A 19543-nucleotide genomic window follows, 5' to 3' on the forward strand; every position below is an offset into this window, starting at 1 on the left:
CTGAGACTGACTATATTAGCAGAAAACAAATGAAAACATTGGTAGAATTTGTGGAAGTAATTGCATTTCTGCCACTGAAGCTGTGTATGACCATGAAAGAGAAAACTTCAATGTCTCTTAAGTGAAAACATAAAAATTCAACATACAATAAAGTTAAAATTTTCTGAAGGAAAAATCAAGATATCCATAAGCCTACAGTAGCAACATGGTTGAGTTTGAAGTAGAAGAGGGATTTGGATCTACTCCCTAGGTCATTCGTTGGCTACTAAACACACAGAAAATACCCATTTGAAAATAAACTGGGGACCTAAAACATACATTGCAAAAAGTAAACCCAATATGGAGGCAATGAGCATTACAATGGCCAGCTCTCTTGTTTGTTTTATAAGACCTTGTATCTTAAAAACACATTTTCTTAGTCTAGTAATAATAGGGTTAACAGGAGGAAATGTATAGAGCAAGTAGTTAAGTAAAAGGTGACAAAGATACACGTCTGGGGTCTGGTAAGAAATTTAACATGATCACAGATTTTTATAACTTAAATTCAATAAAGGCTCAATTACCCTGTGAAGCTAAAGAAGCCATTAGCACTTAAAAGAAGGAATCAATATGTTTTTCCAATTGGCATTTGTTCTTTATTAGGGAGGAATATTAAATACACATATGTATGTATATGTGTATTTTTAATCTTTTTCCATCTTATTATTTAACACATTCATAAGAGCATAAAAGTAACAAGTGTATATGATACATTGCACATTGGATTGATTCTGTTCCTGGCTCCGCCCTTGGTGAGCCGCAGAACCTTCTGGAAACAATTTACATCTCTGTGACAGCTTCCCCAGATGTGAAAGTATCAAGTTTTAAATGGATGGTGGTTTTCTATTTTTTTATTTGCTGACATGTTCAAATATTAAACATTTTGAAGTATTTTAAAGATCATATATTCTGATCTGTTATGTCAATAAACTACTTCCTGGTAACTAGAACTAAATGAGGCACTTTTGAAGGTTTATTTATGTTTTTCAAAGCATTAAAATTCCATATGGTAATTTATGTTTTGGGCTAAAGTAAATTCATGAAAAGATTCCTATCTCTCATAAAGCACCAATGAAATTATTGTCTACATTGTCAGAGGAAAGTACAGATCTCGTGTAATTATCCAGATAATTACTGTAAAATTATTTTGCTGTGGAAAAGCAATAAACTGTTTTATCAAGTAAAATTAAAGAGTTTGCTTCATTTCTCAGTTTTGAACTTCTACTTAGATTTCTTGCCAATTTCTTTTTGCTTTTAAAAATTTTAACATTTCTTTGGTGCCCATTATATGAATCAGCTATGCTTATTGAAAAAATAAGCTTTAAGTAAGAATATACTGTCCATTACTTCATCTGATAGTACCACTAAAGGGTGTTTTGTGGAAACCTTGCCAGATCCAAATAAATTAGAATCCCTATTTCATTTTCTGAATTTAGGAAGGTATTTTTTGAGAGTTTTACAATTGGTTTTACACAATCTTGGCTGGAAAACAGCTACAGTTAGTTTTGCCTCTTGAAACTCTCTTCTCCAACGCTGGGCAAAAAACAGCTCTCGGATCATTTGTTTATAAACAAGAACTCAGCCTACAATTCAGTCTCTTGGTACTTTTGAGTCTTGTTTAATTTAGGTAAAAGCTTATGCTTTTTTGGAATGATTTTTCTATCAGAAATTTCATGAATTTATCTCTTATCATTTTCATAAATTTAATCTATTACTTTATATTTCCAAATATTTTTTCATCATTATTTAAGGATTGAACAAAAACACACGATAGGAGTAGAAAATAGAGAACAGACCATGTCCCACGTTGATGGCTATTCTATCAGGTGATTCCACAAAGAGCTTTCAGATAATCTTTTGAGAGCTGCAATCTAAAAAAGTTACTAGCACTGCTACATACCGCTCCCGCCCCTGGGTAACCACAAAGAAGAGAGGATAATAACAACTTCAGTCAACTCAGAATAAAAACGTGGATCCTTGATAACTTACACTATAGACTAAACAGCATCAAAAATCACATGTGAAAAGGACTCTCCGACACAATTCCTACACAATTTAACTTTACAAAAGAAAGCACTGGTTTTTAATGTTTATAAGGTTTTTCTTGTTAAAAGACATAGAAAGGGATCTAAATGTTTTAAATTCCTTTATGCCAACCAGTCTTTAATTTTAAGAAAGAGTATTTTTTTTGCTTTTAAGTAGGGAATATTCTCCTAGTACAAGGTATGCTTGTTATCTGAGTGTGTTTGCAAAGTCTCATAAGGTAAAAGATTATACAAGGCAACAAATGTCATCCTAACACACACGCAGATTCATTGAGAAACACAACACTTATAAAGAATCCCATTCGACTATCTCTGCCCACTTTAATAGTGACATCTATTTTAGCCCAAGTAGTCAAGATTACCATCATCATTACCATCACCAATCAGTCTACAGCTGTTGTAGAAGTTTGGAAAATTCTGATAATTCAAAATAATTGCAATGAAATTAAGTTACATCTACCAAAACATAGGATTTCATTAAGCTGATCTAATTAACATTGGCAAACTATAATCATACTCAACACGACAAATGAAAACTTGGCAAAATTTGACTACTTAAAATATATAAAGATAAAACAATAAGAATGATGGCCCAAATAAAAATGGATGGCCCAAAAAGAGTACTTCAAACAGAGAATTAATAAAGGATATTTTTATAAAACTGAAAATGTCCAGGGGCTGGCCTGGTGGCGTAGGGGTTAAGTTCACATGCTCCACTTTGGTGGCCTGCGGTTCACAGGTATGGATCCCAGGCACAGACCTGCACACTGTTCAGCAAGCCATGCTGTGGTAATGTCCCACATACAAAACAGAGGAAGACTGGCACAGTTGTTAGCTCAGGGCCAATTTCCTCACCAAAAAGAAAAAGAAAACAAAGTCCAAAAATATTTCTTCAAAAATGATCACTTGAAATGAAGCATATCACAACATAACATATAATGTCCACAACATTATGCAAAAAAGTTCATTTTTGCAAACATAATCTAAATTTTTTTTAAATAAGATAACACTATCTTAATAAGTATCTTAGTTCTTTTAAGATAAAGCCTCAACTATGTTTTCTACTCTTCCTGGTGAAATTTTGTTCTTTCTTTAATTGGATCTTAAAGCAGTAGCCTCTTACCTATGCCAGTTTATCTTAGATAACAAAAATCCCCTACATTAAATATTTCCTCTCCCATTTCACTTTCATAAAAGTTATGGAGAAGCTGATCTTCAGACAATCAAGACTCCTGCAGAACCTGAAATAAAATCTAATTGTGCTAAATACCCCTGTACCGAGGACCCAACACCATTAACTCTTCACTCTTTTAGTGTTTGGCTCCCTCCAAGAGACAAATATTTCAGATGAGATTGAAAGTCACATGTTGACTACTGAATGACAACTAACAGACCATTTCAAAATTTTTCTATATCTACTTGAGAATATAAAAGACAATGTGGGCTGCATCAATACTGTAGGCCTGACACCAATTTTCAGCACTGAGAACCTGATCTAATGTTTTTGTCAAACAAATGCCCCATCTAACCTTACTATCAGCACACTGAGTCTACCTATGCAATGAGAAAATAATGGGTGAACAAATACTAATTATGAAGTGCCAACTCTCCAATTTAAACATTTCACAGTGTTTATAGTATATGGACTTATCGTTTACAGACTTATAATATTCCTACTCCTCAAACTAGGAAGGAAATGTCTCCCAGAACTAATTACAGGATTATCCCTCATTCCCCTTAGTTTGATACAGAAAATCAGGTAGTCAAAAAGAATTCTGGCATTTACTGGGATACATAAAATAGAAGTCAACGGAAGTCAACAGAAAATTAAATTCAAATATTTATAAAGTCAATACATAAATCTGGGGTTGAGATAACAATAGTAGCAATGAAATAGAAGAACCAACAGTTTAAAAACTGTGTGTGTGTATTTGATGTAGAAAGGCAGAGGGAAAAGGCAGAAGAAAAATTCAAAGATTACACAGATTCCCACCTGGGTGTCTGCCACACTGTTTTGGCCACTAAAGGAAGTCAATTGATGGAGAATGTGCTTTTGTGATAGATTTGATACGCTAGGCCTGAGAAGATAGTGAAGTACTCAAATGGAAGTACCTAATAGAATGTTGGAAAATCTATGACTGAAGCTCAAGAATAAGATTAGAGCAGCAGAAGTGAAGTTTGAGTCACCTCATGCAAATTCAAAAGAAGAGAAGCTAGGCTATTAAATGAAACTAACATTGCTTGCCTGCCAAGGGCCCAGCACTGTGTTATCAACTACACTTTGCATTTATTCATTCATTTTAATCCTTACAATGACTTAAGAAGTAGGGTTATTAGCCTCATTTCTAAAATGAAGAAAGCAAGCCTCAGACAAGTTAAGTAACTTGACCACAGAACTAAGGTATTCTGAGTTCAAAGCCTTTGCTCTCTTCTCTCTTCACAGTATTGGACTGCCTCCTTAGAATAATATCTGGGAATACGGAGTGAATGAGATTTCTAAGTAAGTTAATGTGGAGAGAGGAACAGAGGGCCAAACACACAACTCTGAACTTACCTCTATCCTACAGAACCTTAGAGCCTTCTAACATTGGATACATTTCAGAATGTCCTAAAAAACTTCAAAGAAAGTACCTATATTTCTGTTAAAATCAGTCACATGTAGAATTTGGGTTTACATAATCAGCAGGACCCAAGGAACTTATCTTTAGGGCTTATGACCAAATAAAACAGGCCAGTGGAATAACCAAACCTCCCCCAACTGCTAATTTGTTTCTACTTGCATTGCTCAGTCTAGAGTTGCTTATTTGTAATGCAAATTATCACTATTCTGTATTAATGATCTTACCTAACAAGAATTAAATTACCACACTAAGGGATGGGCCTGAGCTTTAGGGAACTTGGCAATTGCTAAGCAACTGTTCTGAGAATTTCATGTTTGGAATCCCTTCCCTCAGCAAAATGCTGCAGACTACAGATGCTGCTCCTCAGCCAGTTTGGCAGGCCCGGCCTCTGGTTTCATTCCTTCCTGGTTTTGCTCTCTGATATTTCCCTCTGCTATATAGTTTAATAGGCCAATCAAGTAAATTCTGAACTAAACATACACTTTTAGCCTTTCACGGAAAAGATCTCTCCAAAATTGTCATGGGTCATTCTTACAGGTATTTTCTTTCATCTGTTGCTCACTCTACTTTTACTGTCCATGAACAGAGAAGATGAAACAACCTAAGAGTATATTTTCTTCCATCTTATTTTTACCTCTTTTTTTTTAATTGGTGATTTCTTCTCTAATGGCATTCTGTAATACACTAAATAAAGCTCTTTCACATCCTCCAAACAAATAGTCAACTCAGCAATACTCTTTACAATTTTAATGAAGGAAAAGAAATGAAATATGTTGCTAGGGTGAAATAAATTGTTTCCCAAACCTGTCAGTTCAACAAAATAATAAGGGCAGTAATAAGGGCAGGAGTCACAGAAGTCATAGCAACAGAGTAAGCTCAAGAATCCACAAAGAGGAGTTTCTTCTTTGGGGATTGGATGAATTTCCTCAATTGGATGAAATTTTGTTAAATAGAAAAGTTGAATTTCAAGAAAGGATGTATAAGTTTGAGGAGAAAAATCTGCGTTAATTCACTTACTGAAATAACAACAACAGGATATAAAATGGAAAGATTACTCTCTTCAAGCGCATTCAGTAATTTCCGGGTTTCTTCAAAATCAGAGGTCATAACCTGAAAGACGAGAAACGTAAAAGGAAGTGAAAAGAAGTTCTTAAATGACTTAAAAGTTAATTCATGGGAAAAAATGGAGAGCTTTTATGTAAACATTCAAACTTATTTATCAAACTTAATTTTTAATTTTCAAACAATTTTAAAGGATCTCATAAGGTTATACCTATGAAAATTTGAACTATTCATTAATTCAAACCTGTGTCATCTTATCTGCTTTACACCAGGTACAAAATAGAACACTGAAAATACTGTCTAAAGAAATATCACCCTCTTCTCATTATGGGAATCAACTTGTTAGAAAACGTTATTTCCCTATTTCAAAAGATAAAAAATAAAATTTGCAAATACATATTGAATAACACAATTCATCTATCAAGATCTTAAATTCAAATATTTAAGAATCAAGGAAAATAAATTCTCTTCCACATTACATTTACACAGATCCTCAAGGGCTTTCAATCATTTGTATTTACTACTTACATTTACACAAACAAAATTGTAGCACTGCTCTAAGATGATCTGTTGAAGATCTCTGCCAGCATGACACAGAGCCCCAGATGTGACTTTTACATGCTACGAGAAACAATTAGAGGAAAAAAGAGTTTACAAACTAGATAGAAAGACCAAATGTGAACATAAACAACTCAGTTACAAACGAGTACAAAATTGCCATAGGCACCTAAAGCCAAGGACCACATGTAAAAACAAGATAATTCAGGCTGAAGTTTACAAGGCTACCAAGAAAAAGACATTTGAACTAGTCCATGAATAACGAATATTATTTTAGCAAACAAGGAAATGGGAAATTGTTTCAGATAAGAAAAAATGTAGAAAAGGCACAGAATACATTCAGGAACAGGCAAGTAGTCTGATTTTTCTTATACAAAGAATATATTACAGAGAATGTTAGAATAAAATAAAAAAGCTTTGTTAGGGATTGTTGGAGGGTTCTGGCAGCATGTTAAATCCTACCATTACAAAGAACAGATTTAACTAAACCTGGAATGACTAGAAGCAGGGAAAGCAATAAGAAATTATCATAATAACGTAAGTGATAGAGAAATAAGATTTCAACTAGGGCACTGAGAATAAGATAAAAGAAGAGATTATTACTAAAGGTAGTCCCAGACTAGATTTAGAAGGAATAGTACCTATATCATGAAATCTTTCCTAATAAGATTTTTATTCCATAGAGTTCAATATCCTAATTAACTTCTATTTTTTCTATTATAACAATATGAACAAAAAATTACTACCCAAGGGAACTGTTATGACGATATCTCTGCTATAATAATTCCACAAGAAGTCACATTTCAGTGGTTAATACTGGCATTATATTTAGAATGCTTTACAATTTATGATTCTAAAATACAATGCTTGTTCCTTAGTAAAACATCAAACTCTGTACCTCTAATAGCATCACCTATTCAGCAGAATTTTGTTTTAATTCTACATAATTTTGACAAAATATTTGAGACAGGGAAGTAAAGGTTTTGAGGTCTTATCTTTGCTATAGAAATTAGGTGGCTCATAAATTTCAAGAATTTTATCTTGGTTTAAAGTTCTTACTGAGTACAAAGTTCAGGGAGAAGATTATTAGAAAAACAAAAACCCATAGGCATCAGCCACATATTGATAGTAAAATAGAGAAGAAATCAGCTTCCACTGTGCAACATTAAGTTTGTTCAGAGAGTTACATCTTCTAGATATTACAGGGAGACAACTTTCCAGGGGTTTCTCACATATCCACTCATTTTCAAAGGCATCAATAGCTAATTTACTCCAGATTGGCTTTTCAAGGATGTTTGCACAGCAGGCAGACTTATAAAGATAGCTATATCTCTTCCTGGAGCAAATTTGCTTATGTTCCAGAAAGTAAAGATAGAGACACCTCTTTCCTTGGAGCAGATTTGCTTGGCATTCCAGAGTAATAAAGACAATGTCTCTCTTTTAAGAGGAGGATGGGCTGGTTTGCCAGCAGTCCCTGTATAAGGCTAGTGATTCTTGATATCAAGATTTTTCTTTGATGTACCTCACTGGCCTGGCAATATCGAGCCCTAATACAATTTCCCTATGGGAACTGCAATTCAGAAAATCAGCACCACACTGTTATTCTCCTTGCTGCTATGGTTGTGAGTAACAAACTGTCTTTTCTTTGACCCTGGAGTTTCCTGTCTCTTGCCAATATTTACGATATTGGCATACATGTTTGTGTACAAGTAGGGCATAATCCGCAGATCCTGCCATGTTTCTGACTTGACAGATAGGAAATAAGGCAACCACATTATTGGATCTTAACTTCAACAAATGTGGGTGAATGCTGAATTAAAAATGACCGAGTTTAAAATTTTCTTTTGTATGTACTCAAATGAAGATGTTCTCTAGAATAAGAACATGAGGGATATTCTGATTTAGCTTTTTAACTATTAAAAGTGATATACTCCAGGGCCGGCCCTATGGCCGAGTGGTTGGGTTCACCCGCTCTGCTTCAGCAGCCCAGTGTTTTGCTGGCCCAGGATTTCACGGGTTCAAATCCTGGGTGCAGACATGGCACCACTCATCGGGCCATGCTGGGGTGGCATCCCACATGCCATAACTGGAAGGACCCACAACTAAAAATATACAACTATGTACCGGGGGGCTTTGAGGAGAAAAAGGAAAAATAAAATCTTTAAAATTGATGCACTTCTTGAAGACAGGGTATGGGATCCTTGAGGGCAGAAACATTGATGTTTTTACCACTAGCAAATGCTTGATAAATAGGTTTTTAAAACTAACCGCAATCTTGTGGTTTTTTTTTTAAGAGATCTTGTTTCAAGAAAAAAAAGGCATATGTTCTTAAAAGCAACAATGTGGAAAAGTCTTTTTAAAAGGTTAAAAAAAATTCATCCAAATATACCACTACCTAGAAATAATTACTCTGAACATCGGATAAGTATCATTACAACAATTTTCTATTAATAATAGATGCAGCGAGCCGGCAGGACAAAAGGAGGAACGAACAAAAAGCATCACCACGTTTTATTAAAATGGGATCATAATATGCATGTCATTTTTAATCAAATCATTTAATGTTAGCAAAAAACAAAAAAAAAACCAACATGAAGATAGTAAAACTGAAGGTGCTGCCAAACTTCAGATAATTCTGATAATTCTTCACTCCCAGAGAGCTTAGTTTCTAAATGTTAAGAAAGATACCATGAACAGGATTAAGACACTGGACTTTTAATGGCAATGCATTTGATTTGTAAATCAGCATTAATTGACTTGCTTCTATGAGAGAGAAAGAAATAGCACATTTTAACCTCCATCCACAGCCTAGTTCTGGTCAATCATTATCTTTACCTTGACAAAGTTTACTAGATTTATATCATCTTCTATAGCCATAATTCACACAATCTAGAAATAATATATCTACAGTCAAGGAAACTTTTTAAACAATATCTATTTCAAAATTCTTCATTTTAATTCACTTTATTTAAGGAACTTCATCTGCAAGTGGTTTTTGTTTTGTTTTTTTACAAAAGCCACAACATTTTATGTTGCTTGAGTTTTTGCTTCTACACTCAAAGAATAGCTTACCTAGGAATAAAGTTCGGTTCATACTTTGTTTCCCTCACAGATCTGTAGTCACTGTTCCACAATTTTCAAACACTGTGCACTATCCTACTGCTTCTCATATGCCATTTGTCATTCACTCACTCTCCATCACTTTACTGGGCAAATTTCAACATCAAGTAGTTGTACCACGAAGTCCTCATAGATGTTATATTTGATTTTTTTTCCTTATTGTCTTTATAACTAAAAGACAATTTGGCTGGCGGTATATATTCTTGGATTCCACTTTCATTCCCTCCAAAGTTTCTAAACACTGCTTCATTGTATTTGGATAGTGAACATTGTAGAGATTCAAGAGCTCAGACACAGTAACCTTCTTTCTATAAGCTTTGTTTTTGTTTTTTTGTGCCTCAGTACCTACTTTAAGAATTCTTTATGAGGAAGTTCAAAATCTTAATCAGAATCAGAACATTTAGTTGTCAATAGGCTTTTCCTCAATTTTTCCTGAAAATATACTTTTCAGGTCTTATAGAATCAGTTTGCCATTTCAAGGAAATTTTCTTCTAGCTTCCAGAATTTCTTGGTTCGTCTACCTGACGTATAAACATTACCCATATGTTGGATGTCTTTATCATCATTCATATCTATTTTGGTTTAGTTTTCATTTAATTTTTACTTGGAATACACTGTGATTATCCCACTTTCCCTCTATGGCAATTACCTGATTTCTGTTGTATTCTATTTCTAATGTACTAATTAGCCCTATAATAGTGTTGCTCTAGTCTTAATTTTGTTCCCTTAGTTATTCAGTCACTCAGCCTCTTGCAATGTCATCTTTTAAGTTTTTAATTTTCTTGAATTCACATTTTTACTAAGTTCTTCAACAGAACAAAACGTTATGAGAATATTTTGCAGGGTAGAGAGAGCCTTGCAGTTTCTTTCAGATTTTTAAAATCTGATGCCTTCACTTTCAGCCCTTCAATCTACTTCTCCCTAACTTAAAAATATTAAGAATTATCTGGCTTCAATGAATCACCTTTTGCCCTCTAACAATGTCTTGGAGACAGATCCAGGGGTGGGGTTTAGAAGACATGATGACCCAGATAATCATCCTGTTTCTTTCTTGACTGTTACTTTTGAAATTTATGCATGAAGCTGGGTCTTTCACCTTTGTTGGTGGTTGTAAGTAATTTTCTTTGCTTGATTTACTGATTTGTTGTTTTTTTAAGCACTGGAGGAAGGAAATCGTGCAAATGATATTCAATCTATCATATTTAGCTGGTTGTCACCATTATTTTTAAATATTTCAAGGAATTAATCTGCTTTACTTGTTGTCTTAGTGCATTTGGGCTGCTATAACAAAATACCATAGACTTGGTGGCTTAAACAAATGAACATTTTTTCCCATAGTTCTGGAGGCTGGGAAGTCCAAGGTGAAGGCGCTGGTAGATTCGGTGTCTGGTAAAGGGCACTTCCTGCTTCTAAGACAGAAGTGTTCTTGCTTTCTCCTCACATAGTGGAAGAGGCAAGGGAGCTTTCTGCAGTCTCTTCTGAAAGAACACTAATCCCATTCATGAATGTTCTATCCTCATGAACTGATCACCTCCCAAAGGCCCCACCTCCTAATACCATCACATTGGGTTTAGGATTTCAACATACGAATTGGGGAACAGAACACTTTCAGTCTACAGCAATTGTATACTGGACATACTTTTAAAAAAAGGTAAAGTATTCACTAAACATTAAGAGTATTTTAAGTTTAGCATTCCTAAAATAGAGCTTCTTCCATTTTTTCAATTAAGAATATGCAATTTAATATACATACATATGTCTTACATGTACGTGTTGCATGTAATTCCTACTAAATCTAAAATTGTGAATTTGTCATTAAAGTCCTCCATAATCTACCTATGTCCTATTTAAATCCTAACAATCCAACTCCACTCTTCAGCACAAATATTCTTAAACTCTAAGGCCATTTTCCTCTAGGCTCATTCTTGCCTGTGATGGCTTCAGCCCATATTGACTTCAACATATACTTGTCTTCATATTAAAACTATTACATATTTTGTCTTTTTCTTTTTCTTTTTTTGGTGAGGAAGATTGGCCCTGAGTTAACATCTATTGCCAGTCTTCCACTTTTTGCTTGAGGAAGATTGTCACTGAGCTAGCATCTCTGCCAGTCTTCCTCTATTTTGTATGTGGGATGCCGCTACAGCATGGCTTGATGAGCAGTGTGTAGGTCCGCACCTGTAATGTGAACCTGCAAACCCTGGGCCACTGAAGTAGAGCACGTGAACCTAACCACTATGCCCACTATGCCACCAGGCCAGCCCCAAAGCTATTATATATTTCTTAAACCTTATTAACGGTTAAATAAATATAATATAAGCTCTTAGAATATAGGCTATAGATACAGATATATGAAAAGAACACTGCCCAACCGTTAAAATATATTTGCTCTCATTATTTGAAAGATTAAAAATGACAATTAAAAGATAAAGCTATTGGGGCTGGCCCCGTGGCCGAGTGGTTGGGTTCGCACGCTCCGCTGCAGGCGGCCCAGTGTTTCGTTGGTTCGAATCCTGGGCGCGGACATGGCACTGCTCGTCGAACCACGCTGAGGCAGCGTCCCACATACCACAACTAGAGGAACTCACAACAAGAAATATACAACTATGTACTGGGGGGCTTTGGGGAGAAAAAGGAAAAAATAAAATCTTAAAAAAAAAAAAAAAAAAGATAAAGCTATTCACTAACTAATGCCCACAGACTAAGATAGAAATGCATATACAATATTGTTATAAAAGGCATTAAATATTGGCATTTTTGTACCCCCTTTAAAAAAAACTCAAAAACCAAACTGCAACTTTTTTCTTCTTGAAATTGAGATACTTTTAATAATTGTTTCCAGTTAAGTGTAATTCTTTTATTTGGTCATACTGCTTTCCTTCCAACCAGAAAACAAACAATATTTTCCATGCTTGAGTAAAGAAACTTAGATTTTACCTAAATATAGCAGAGGAGTCTTTGACACTTTGAATAAACAAAGACCACATTAGACAATGCTATTAGGCTGTTTATGAAAAGGGTCTATGGCATCATCTTATGCTGTCATTCCCAATGTTTCCACACTCAAACACAACAAATGGAGCAATCCACTGGCTACAAGAACTCCTTGTTCTGTAAATATCTTGGTTCAAAGAACATTTAAACAAAATTTAAAACAACCTTCCAATGTGTTCAGTAAAATTAAAGAAGGATACCAAAAGAAAAAAGGAAAAAAAAATTCTTTCCTTACAACAAATAAGTATGTAGAAAAGATTTACTATTAACTAAATGCAAACATCTGCATATTCAAAATACTATTTAAAGCATGGATATTAGGAAGGGAAGTGGGTTGTCAAAAAATGTTTTCCATTTCAAGAAGAGTTAAGGCTAAACTAAGGCTGAAAGACTTTGATTCAAGTCCCATGAGTCAGAGGTTCAAAAATGTGTTTTTGAAAAGCCAACTCTCTTTCTACAGAACATGCTGGCTGGATCACCTCTGAATCCAAATCCATCAATTTCTCACCTCCCTCCCATTCAAACAATGGCACTAATGTGGGTGTAAACAAGGGAATCAGAGAGACAGATGCACTTTCTTTCCACTCTGTAGACAACACATTAACAATTAAAAGTCTTGTGGTTGCCAAGGGCTGGTGGGGGTAGGGGTGGGGAAATGAGAAAATGGTGGTCCAAGGGTACAAAGTTTGTTATGCAAGATGAATAAATTCTGGAAATCTAATGTACAGCCTAGTGACTGCAATTAACAATATTGTATTGTATACTTGAAATTTACTAAGAGAGTAGATCTTAAGTGTTCTCACTACAAAAGAAAAAGAAAGAAAATGGTAACTATGTGAGGTGATGGATACATTAATTAACTTGACTGTGATGATCATTTCAAAGTGTATCTGTATACCAAAGCATCAAGTTGTATACCTTAAATATATCCAATTTTTATTTGTCAATTATACCTCGGTAAAACTGGGGGGGAAGTCTTTCTATACTGCAAATTCAGATTTTTTAAGGTAACCATTTGTAGCTATAGTCAGCTGCCAACTGAAGGCTGAGAATTGGGCCATCAGCTCATCAGTCAGTGTCCATCAGTGGAGATGCCTCTGGCCTGTGGGTGCTATGTCTGGACCTTTAGTCAGAGGATAACAGCCCAGAGCCTCTCCATCTTGATTTTTAGTAATCTTCACCTGAGATACCCCTTTAAGAAATATTCACTCTTTTCAAACTTTTGAGTTGCCAATAAACATTTACTTTATGGTTATTTTTAGACTTTTGTGGAGGTTTTATCCACCTAGCATTGCACTGCCGTATTATTTTTTATTTTTTAGAATCAGTGTTCAGCCTCTTTTTTTGCAAAGAGCATGGCCTCTGGAGCCAAGCTCCCTGGGTTTAAATCTAGCTCTGAAACAAACTTGCTGTGTGACTCTGGGTAAATTACCTAGGCCCTGTGGCTCAGTTTAGTCATCAATAAAAAAAATTGTTCAGAATTGATAGGAAGATTAGTTAAAGTAATATGTGAGAGTTAAAGATTAACTTTTCAAGGATCTTCTCCCTATTGGTTGGCCTCCTGGAAAGCTTCAGAAAAAAAAGCTACAGCTTTAAGGCAATGAAGCTTGAGGTAATAAAATAATCAGGTTACCATTCTGCCATGTTATGTAAGCTATGAAACCCCAACCACAAACACTGAGCTAGTGGATCATACCAGTGGCCCTCTACTTCATAAGCTGCCACCATAAGACTCAGATTCTAACCTGTTGGACACACCAAAGTCTTGATATTCTCCCAATCCTAAATGCTGGGCCGGCAGAACAGCACTAGAACCAAGGTTCTGTCGTGGTGACTGGTGTTGGATCCCAGTCTCATCAAACCAGGGAAAGGGCTGGTACTTCCTTAATTATGCAGCTTAAAAGCCACACGGTGCAAAGTTTGGAATCTAACATTCTGCCTTGAAGATCCATTTGCAATGCTTCATAACGCAATGGACACTGCCTTCGTTCCTGTTCTAGAAACAGTGAAGTCTAATGTGAGCGCTGTCATGTCATTCATCTTTGTTTGCTTGAATATATGTAAGGCACTAGTAGTCATCCTTGCATAGAGCATATATTCAATATTTGCTATTATTACTCCACTCACTTCTCATCTAACTTCCACTTTTAAACGACACTTTAACACAACACCCTATCTCCATTACCCCTTTGCATTTTATACCTTGGATTTATTGAAGCTTTACCACTTGTCAGAATCTGTGTTAAATACTTTAAACAATTATCTTATTTAAATCACATAGCACACTTGTACATATATTATCATCATCCTCATGCTTGGACAAGGAAGCTGAGGCACAGAAGTTTAAAAAGAAGCCAGTAAGGGGTAGTACTCAGACTAAGGTCTGCTGGACTCCAGGTCCACATACTTAACCTCTAAAGTACACCAAGTATCAGTTTACCCCAGGTGACTATTACCTCATTATGGAAGTCACAGGACCTTTACTCAGATGAGTGATACTACAGGTCCTAACGTCAATCCAGGAGAAAGACCTGATGTAGAGGATGTAATGTGAGTACTAAAAAGCTTAATTGCTGCCATACACAATGCCCTAATAGATCATTTTTCTGGGTCCTGGACAGGGAAGAAAGAATTTAAGAAGGTCATCCAATTCATGTTCTCAGATTTGATCCTGGAAGAGTCAAGTGCTTCTGAACCACTGCATTCACTACCTGCTGAACCATTTGTGATGGTAGCAGAAGTGATTGTTGTGGTGATACTCTTAATAAAAGTCCTTCTTTATGCATCCCTCTCTTTCATTGTTAAAATTCCCTTGGAAGGCCAATTATTGTTCTGATGCAAAACTACAAGGACTGTGGAATGGAAAACACAGGCCCTAATCCTAACAAGCCTGAGCACTAACAAAAGAATTCAAGGCTCCATTTTATCATACAGATTATACATGTGAAGCTAGATAGTGTCTAAACAAAACGTAAAGCTACCAAATGCACATCTGCTCAAGCTTATCTTTCCATTGAATTCTACTATAGAATGTTACACTATATATAACTAATGGACAATTTGGTAGTAAATGAGAAATGACTGGCATTAGCTCATAAATCATGTTTGGCAGGCATATTTTGTAAATATTATCCATTTTGTCATTTTGTAAATGACAAAGGATGATATGTTAAAAAGGTACGTGTAGTAATATGACCTGTTGATGTTTCTTACTAACGCATAAAACATCTGCAAGCTGAGCATCAGCAAGCTGACATAAACCAATCTTATCCGTCTTCGTTAAAAATAAAGTCTCAAAGAGTATTCTATCCATTGAGGCATTAGAATTCCATTCATTCAACCAATAAACATTTATTGAGGGCTCTGAGCCAGACACTAGATTGTACACTGAGACCATAGCAATGAATCAGATGAAGTTGCTATTCTCATGGCGAAGATGAAATAAAGTTTTGACCTGTGCTCCCCCAATTTCAATATGCATAAAAATCTCTGGGAATTTTGCTAAAACTACAGATTTTGATCCTTTTACATATTAGGTGGGGTCTAAGAATCTGCATTTCTAACAAGCTTCCAGTTGATGTTGCTATAACTGGTCCATGGATCACACTTTGAAGCAGCAAGAGGTTAGATAATTTGAACCCACGTTAATCTAAAGGTCCTCTCTCATTTTCAGGAGATATATTTACTGAGGAGTGTGCCTCCATCCAGCAGTCAGAAGATAACTTTAACCTTGACTCTATCGAAGCTATTGCCTTTCTGTACCATCTAAAATAAATTACCTCTATCTTTATTAAATCTATCAGTATGGCAAATGCCAGTGACTAAAATCAAGAATTCATTACTTCAGTTGTTTTTTTCCCTCAAGTTCTTGCCAAATGTACAGCATAATCTAATTTTACATTTAACAAAATTTTAACTTTTTCTAAGTAATACAAACACTGCCCAGATGGATACAGAAATATAATTAGAGCCTTTTTCCATACAAATATGCACTAATAAAATATGTACAAGTTATATTCTAGTCAAAATGTCATAATTTGAAATTACTAATTAGAATCCACACCAATAGTTTCCAATCAGTTTTATAGATGATTTAAATAGTCTACTAAAGACTATAAATAGTTTATTACATTTAGCTATGCATTCATTGGAAATATGATATATATGGCTTTACCCCCTCCCCCCAAGCCATTGTAAAATTTGAGAGTGCATGAAACAAAACAGGTTCTATTAGCAGCTCTTAACTGTGGGCAACTTTGTCCTCAGGGGAAATTAAGCAATGTCAGGAGACATTTTCAGTTGTCACAAGGGGAAGCACTTGGGGTGGGGAAGCACTACTGGCGCCTAGTGGTAGAGGATAAAGATGCTATTCAATATTCTATGATGCACACATGGGTCAGCCCTCCAGAATAAAGAATTATATGTACCAAAACGTCAATAGTATAGCTATCACAAAACCCTGGGTTAGATGGAGAGTTCTAGTTTTTGGTCTTCAGCATTATTCATGAATCAATAACTGACACTAAAAGCAGTAATATTCTAGCAACTTCAAGGCTTTATTATAGTCATTCTTTTCACAAAGGAAATACTAAAATTGCATTTTATCAAATGTTGTAATATAATTTTTAAAATGATATCATACCACAAATGTGACAAGTGTGTTCAAAATGGCTAGATAAGATGAGGTATATATTAAAAACAAATTCTCAGCTCAAACTCCGTCTGCCACATAGTCTTTATATTATCTCTAATTTTCAATTAGAAAGGAAATAAACAAGAAAACTAAAAACAGCTATAAATATGTATGAATAGCAAAGTGAAGAGTTCTTTCACATATAATCATAAAGAAACTATGCACTAGATGAACTTTCAAGCAATATTTAATACCACCTCAATACTTGTACAATCCAAATACTGCCATTGTAATTGTTTAAACACCATACAGTAAGCGAACTATTTTTCATTAATGTATTTTCCTTTCAAATGAGAAATACAATTGCTATATTTACCTGTAAAATAAAATTTCCATCTTAAATAACTTTCCATTATGAGTTACATATTAATAACCTATTGAATATACATTGTCTAGCCTATAGGTCCAAAATTTTTTTAATGAAGGATATTAAACATATCCTTAATAGATATTGACAATAAATCACATTTTGAGCAAAAATAACAGAAAAATGATGTAATTTATTTCAGAAGTGTGTGAACATGTGTATACATCAGGATATTTTTAAAGCAGTATATGTCTAGATAATAGAGAAAGGTAGCTTCATATCTTGATACAGAATTTTATTACAGATTCTGAAGAATAAATCTTAAAATGTTGCTTATGGACCTATTTCTGCACTCCACTGCAACTCCCCTTCTGCAGAGCTCATTTCTCCATCACCGTCTCTCCTCTCTCTTTCCTTTCCTGGCAGAGGGCTACTGGCCACCAACTTCATCACCGTTGCTAACTCTAGTTGTTCTAATCTCTGCAACATCTGCTATTTGCCCTTCTTTTGCCTCCTTTTGTAAAAAGTTTTCTTCTTGTTGCGAAATCAATTAGAATTTCTTGGGGGTACTTTGTGTTTAAACTCTTCTCATCTGTTTACATGATTGATGGACGCCTAATGGCTACCTCTTTATCTCCAAAAACATATTTGGCTGATGTCCAGCTGGAGAGATATCCCACAATCTTGCTTGTTCATCATCCTATCACCATTAACCACAACTATTTATCTGACTCCCACCACATATAAAGCACTGTGCAAGGGCTCAGTGATAAAAGAGATGGTGAAAAAGATGGGCATAAGAATAAATAACAATAAAAAAGCAGGATACGCAGAATGACACCACTGTTGGTGAGTAATTTAGTAAGTCCAAGAACCAGAAAAATAGGGACAACTTTATGGAAAGAGTAATATCAAACTAACATAAAACTGACAAGTAGGGGCCGCATGGGATCAAGCAGAATGCTGAGTGAGAGAGAAAAGTACATAATTTCAAGGTGTGAGGAAGACAATATGATGAACCACGATAGAGATAACATTGTCACTGAAAGGTCCAGTATAGGTCGTGAAAGATCTGAAATAACTAATCAAGCTGTATAGACTCTGTTTGACTCACATGCAGTGAACAGTCACTGGAGGTATACAGTATCAATGCAAGAAAGGGAAGGAAGAGATTTTTAACCTACGCAGACACATACTTACAGGCTTTGGAAACAAGTTTTCAAGTAATAAGATGCCATGGATAATGTATTCTGACCACAAGCTCAAAGGAGGACATTTGATTCAGTTTCCCTTGAACAACAAAAATCCTGGACCTATGATTTAGCCAAAGCCATGAGAACAATAGAATAATCTACTTTGTATTACAAAGTAGAGTTATACTGCATGCAAATAGTTGAAATGAAGTGCATCTTCAAATTCAATGATTAGGGCAAATATTAATTAATAAGTATAAAATTACATTTTAAAAACACTATGTATCCTATATTCAGAACCAAAAAAATCAATAAAATGAAGTGAAATAGTGAATAAGCTCTAAAACTATATCTCAATTTAAATAGCATAAGAAAATTAGTATACACATACTCATCAAAATCAGCTGTTGAAGGTTGGAAACTATAATCCATACACCAAAGAGCAACTTTTTTCAGCTTTTTATATGGATTTTCCTTCTAAACGTATTTATCATGTGTGTAAAATCAATTAAATCCCTGAATTAGAAGATCTGATATTTACAAATACATAGCCAAAGCGAGATGTTGACGGTTCTTTTGGTTTGTTTGTTTTTAACTTATCATATCAGTTGTCTAGAACCTGTGAGCAGTGACCTCATTCCTAAGTAGACAAGGAGGTAAAATATCATTTTTACAAATTAACCACCTGGTTCTTTTAGGAAGAGTAGTATTTCAATACGTCCCTGTGTCTCAAAAATATAGAGATATGAAAGGTGAAGATATGTTAAGTATATAAAGAAATAGGAGAGAAAGTATCATTGAAGGTTTATCCTTACTCTCTCATTAATAATCATATTCTACAACTATGACAAAAAATTATAATTATAAACTTAATTTTATTAAATATAGCATGAACATAATTAATACCATCC

The 19543-nt window shown here is 34.8% G+C and overlaps 1 protein-coding gene across 10 annotated transcripts in view; it reads right to left on the minus strand.

Annotated features, from left to right (window-relative positions):
* Window positions 1-19543, minus strand: part of CRPPA (CDP-L-ribitol pyrophosphorylase A) — a 282457-nt gene that overhangs the window by 141116 nt on the left and 121798 nt on the right. For all 10 annotated transcript variants that reach the window (XR_011503279.1, XR_011503278.1, XM_070509410.1 and 7 more), the window contains 2 exons: window positions 6296-6388; window positions 5723-5815 (listed from right to left, as the gene is read on the minus strand). Coding sequence is in view for 8 of the 10 variants with exons in the window: in XM_070509410.1 (XP_070365511.1) it covers window positions 5723-5815; window positions 6296-6388 (186 nt within the window). In the remaining 2 variants the exon portion in view is untranslated. The remainder of the gene's footprint in view (window positions 1-5722; window positions 5816-6295; window positions 6389-19543) is intronic.

The sequence above is a fragment of the Equus asinus genome, chromosome 1 (genome assembly GCF_041296235.1).
Source record: "Equus asinus isolate D_3611 breed Donkey chromosome 1, EquAss-T2T_v2, whole genome shotgun sequence".
Lineage (NCBI taxonomy): Eukaryota > Metazoa > Chordata > Mammalia > Perissodactyla > Equidae > Equus > Equus asinus.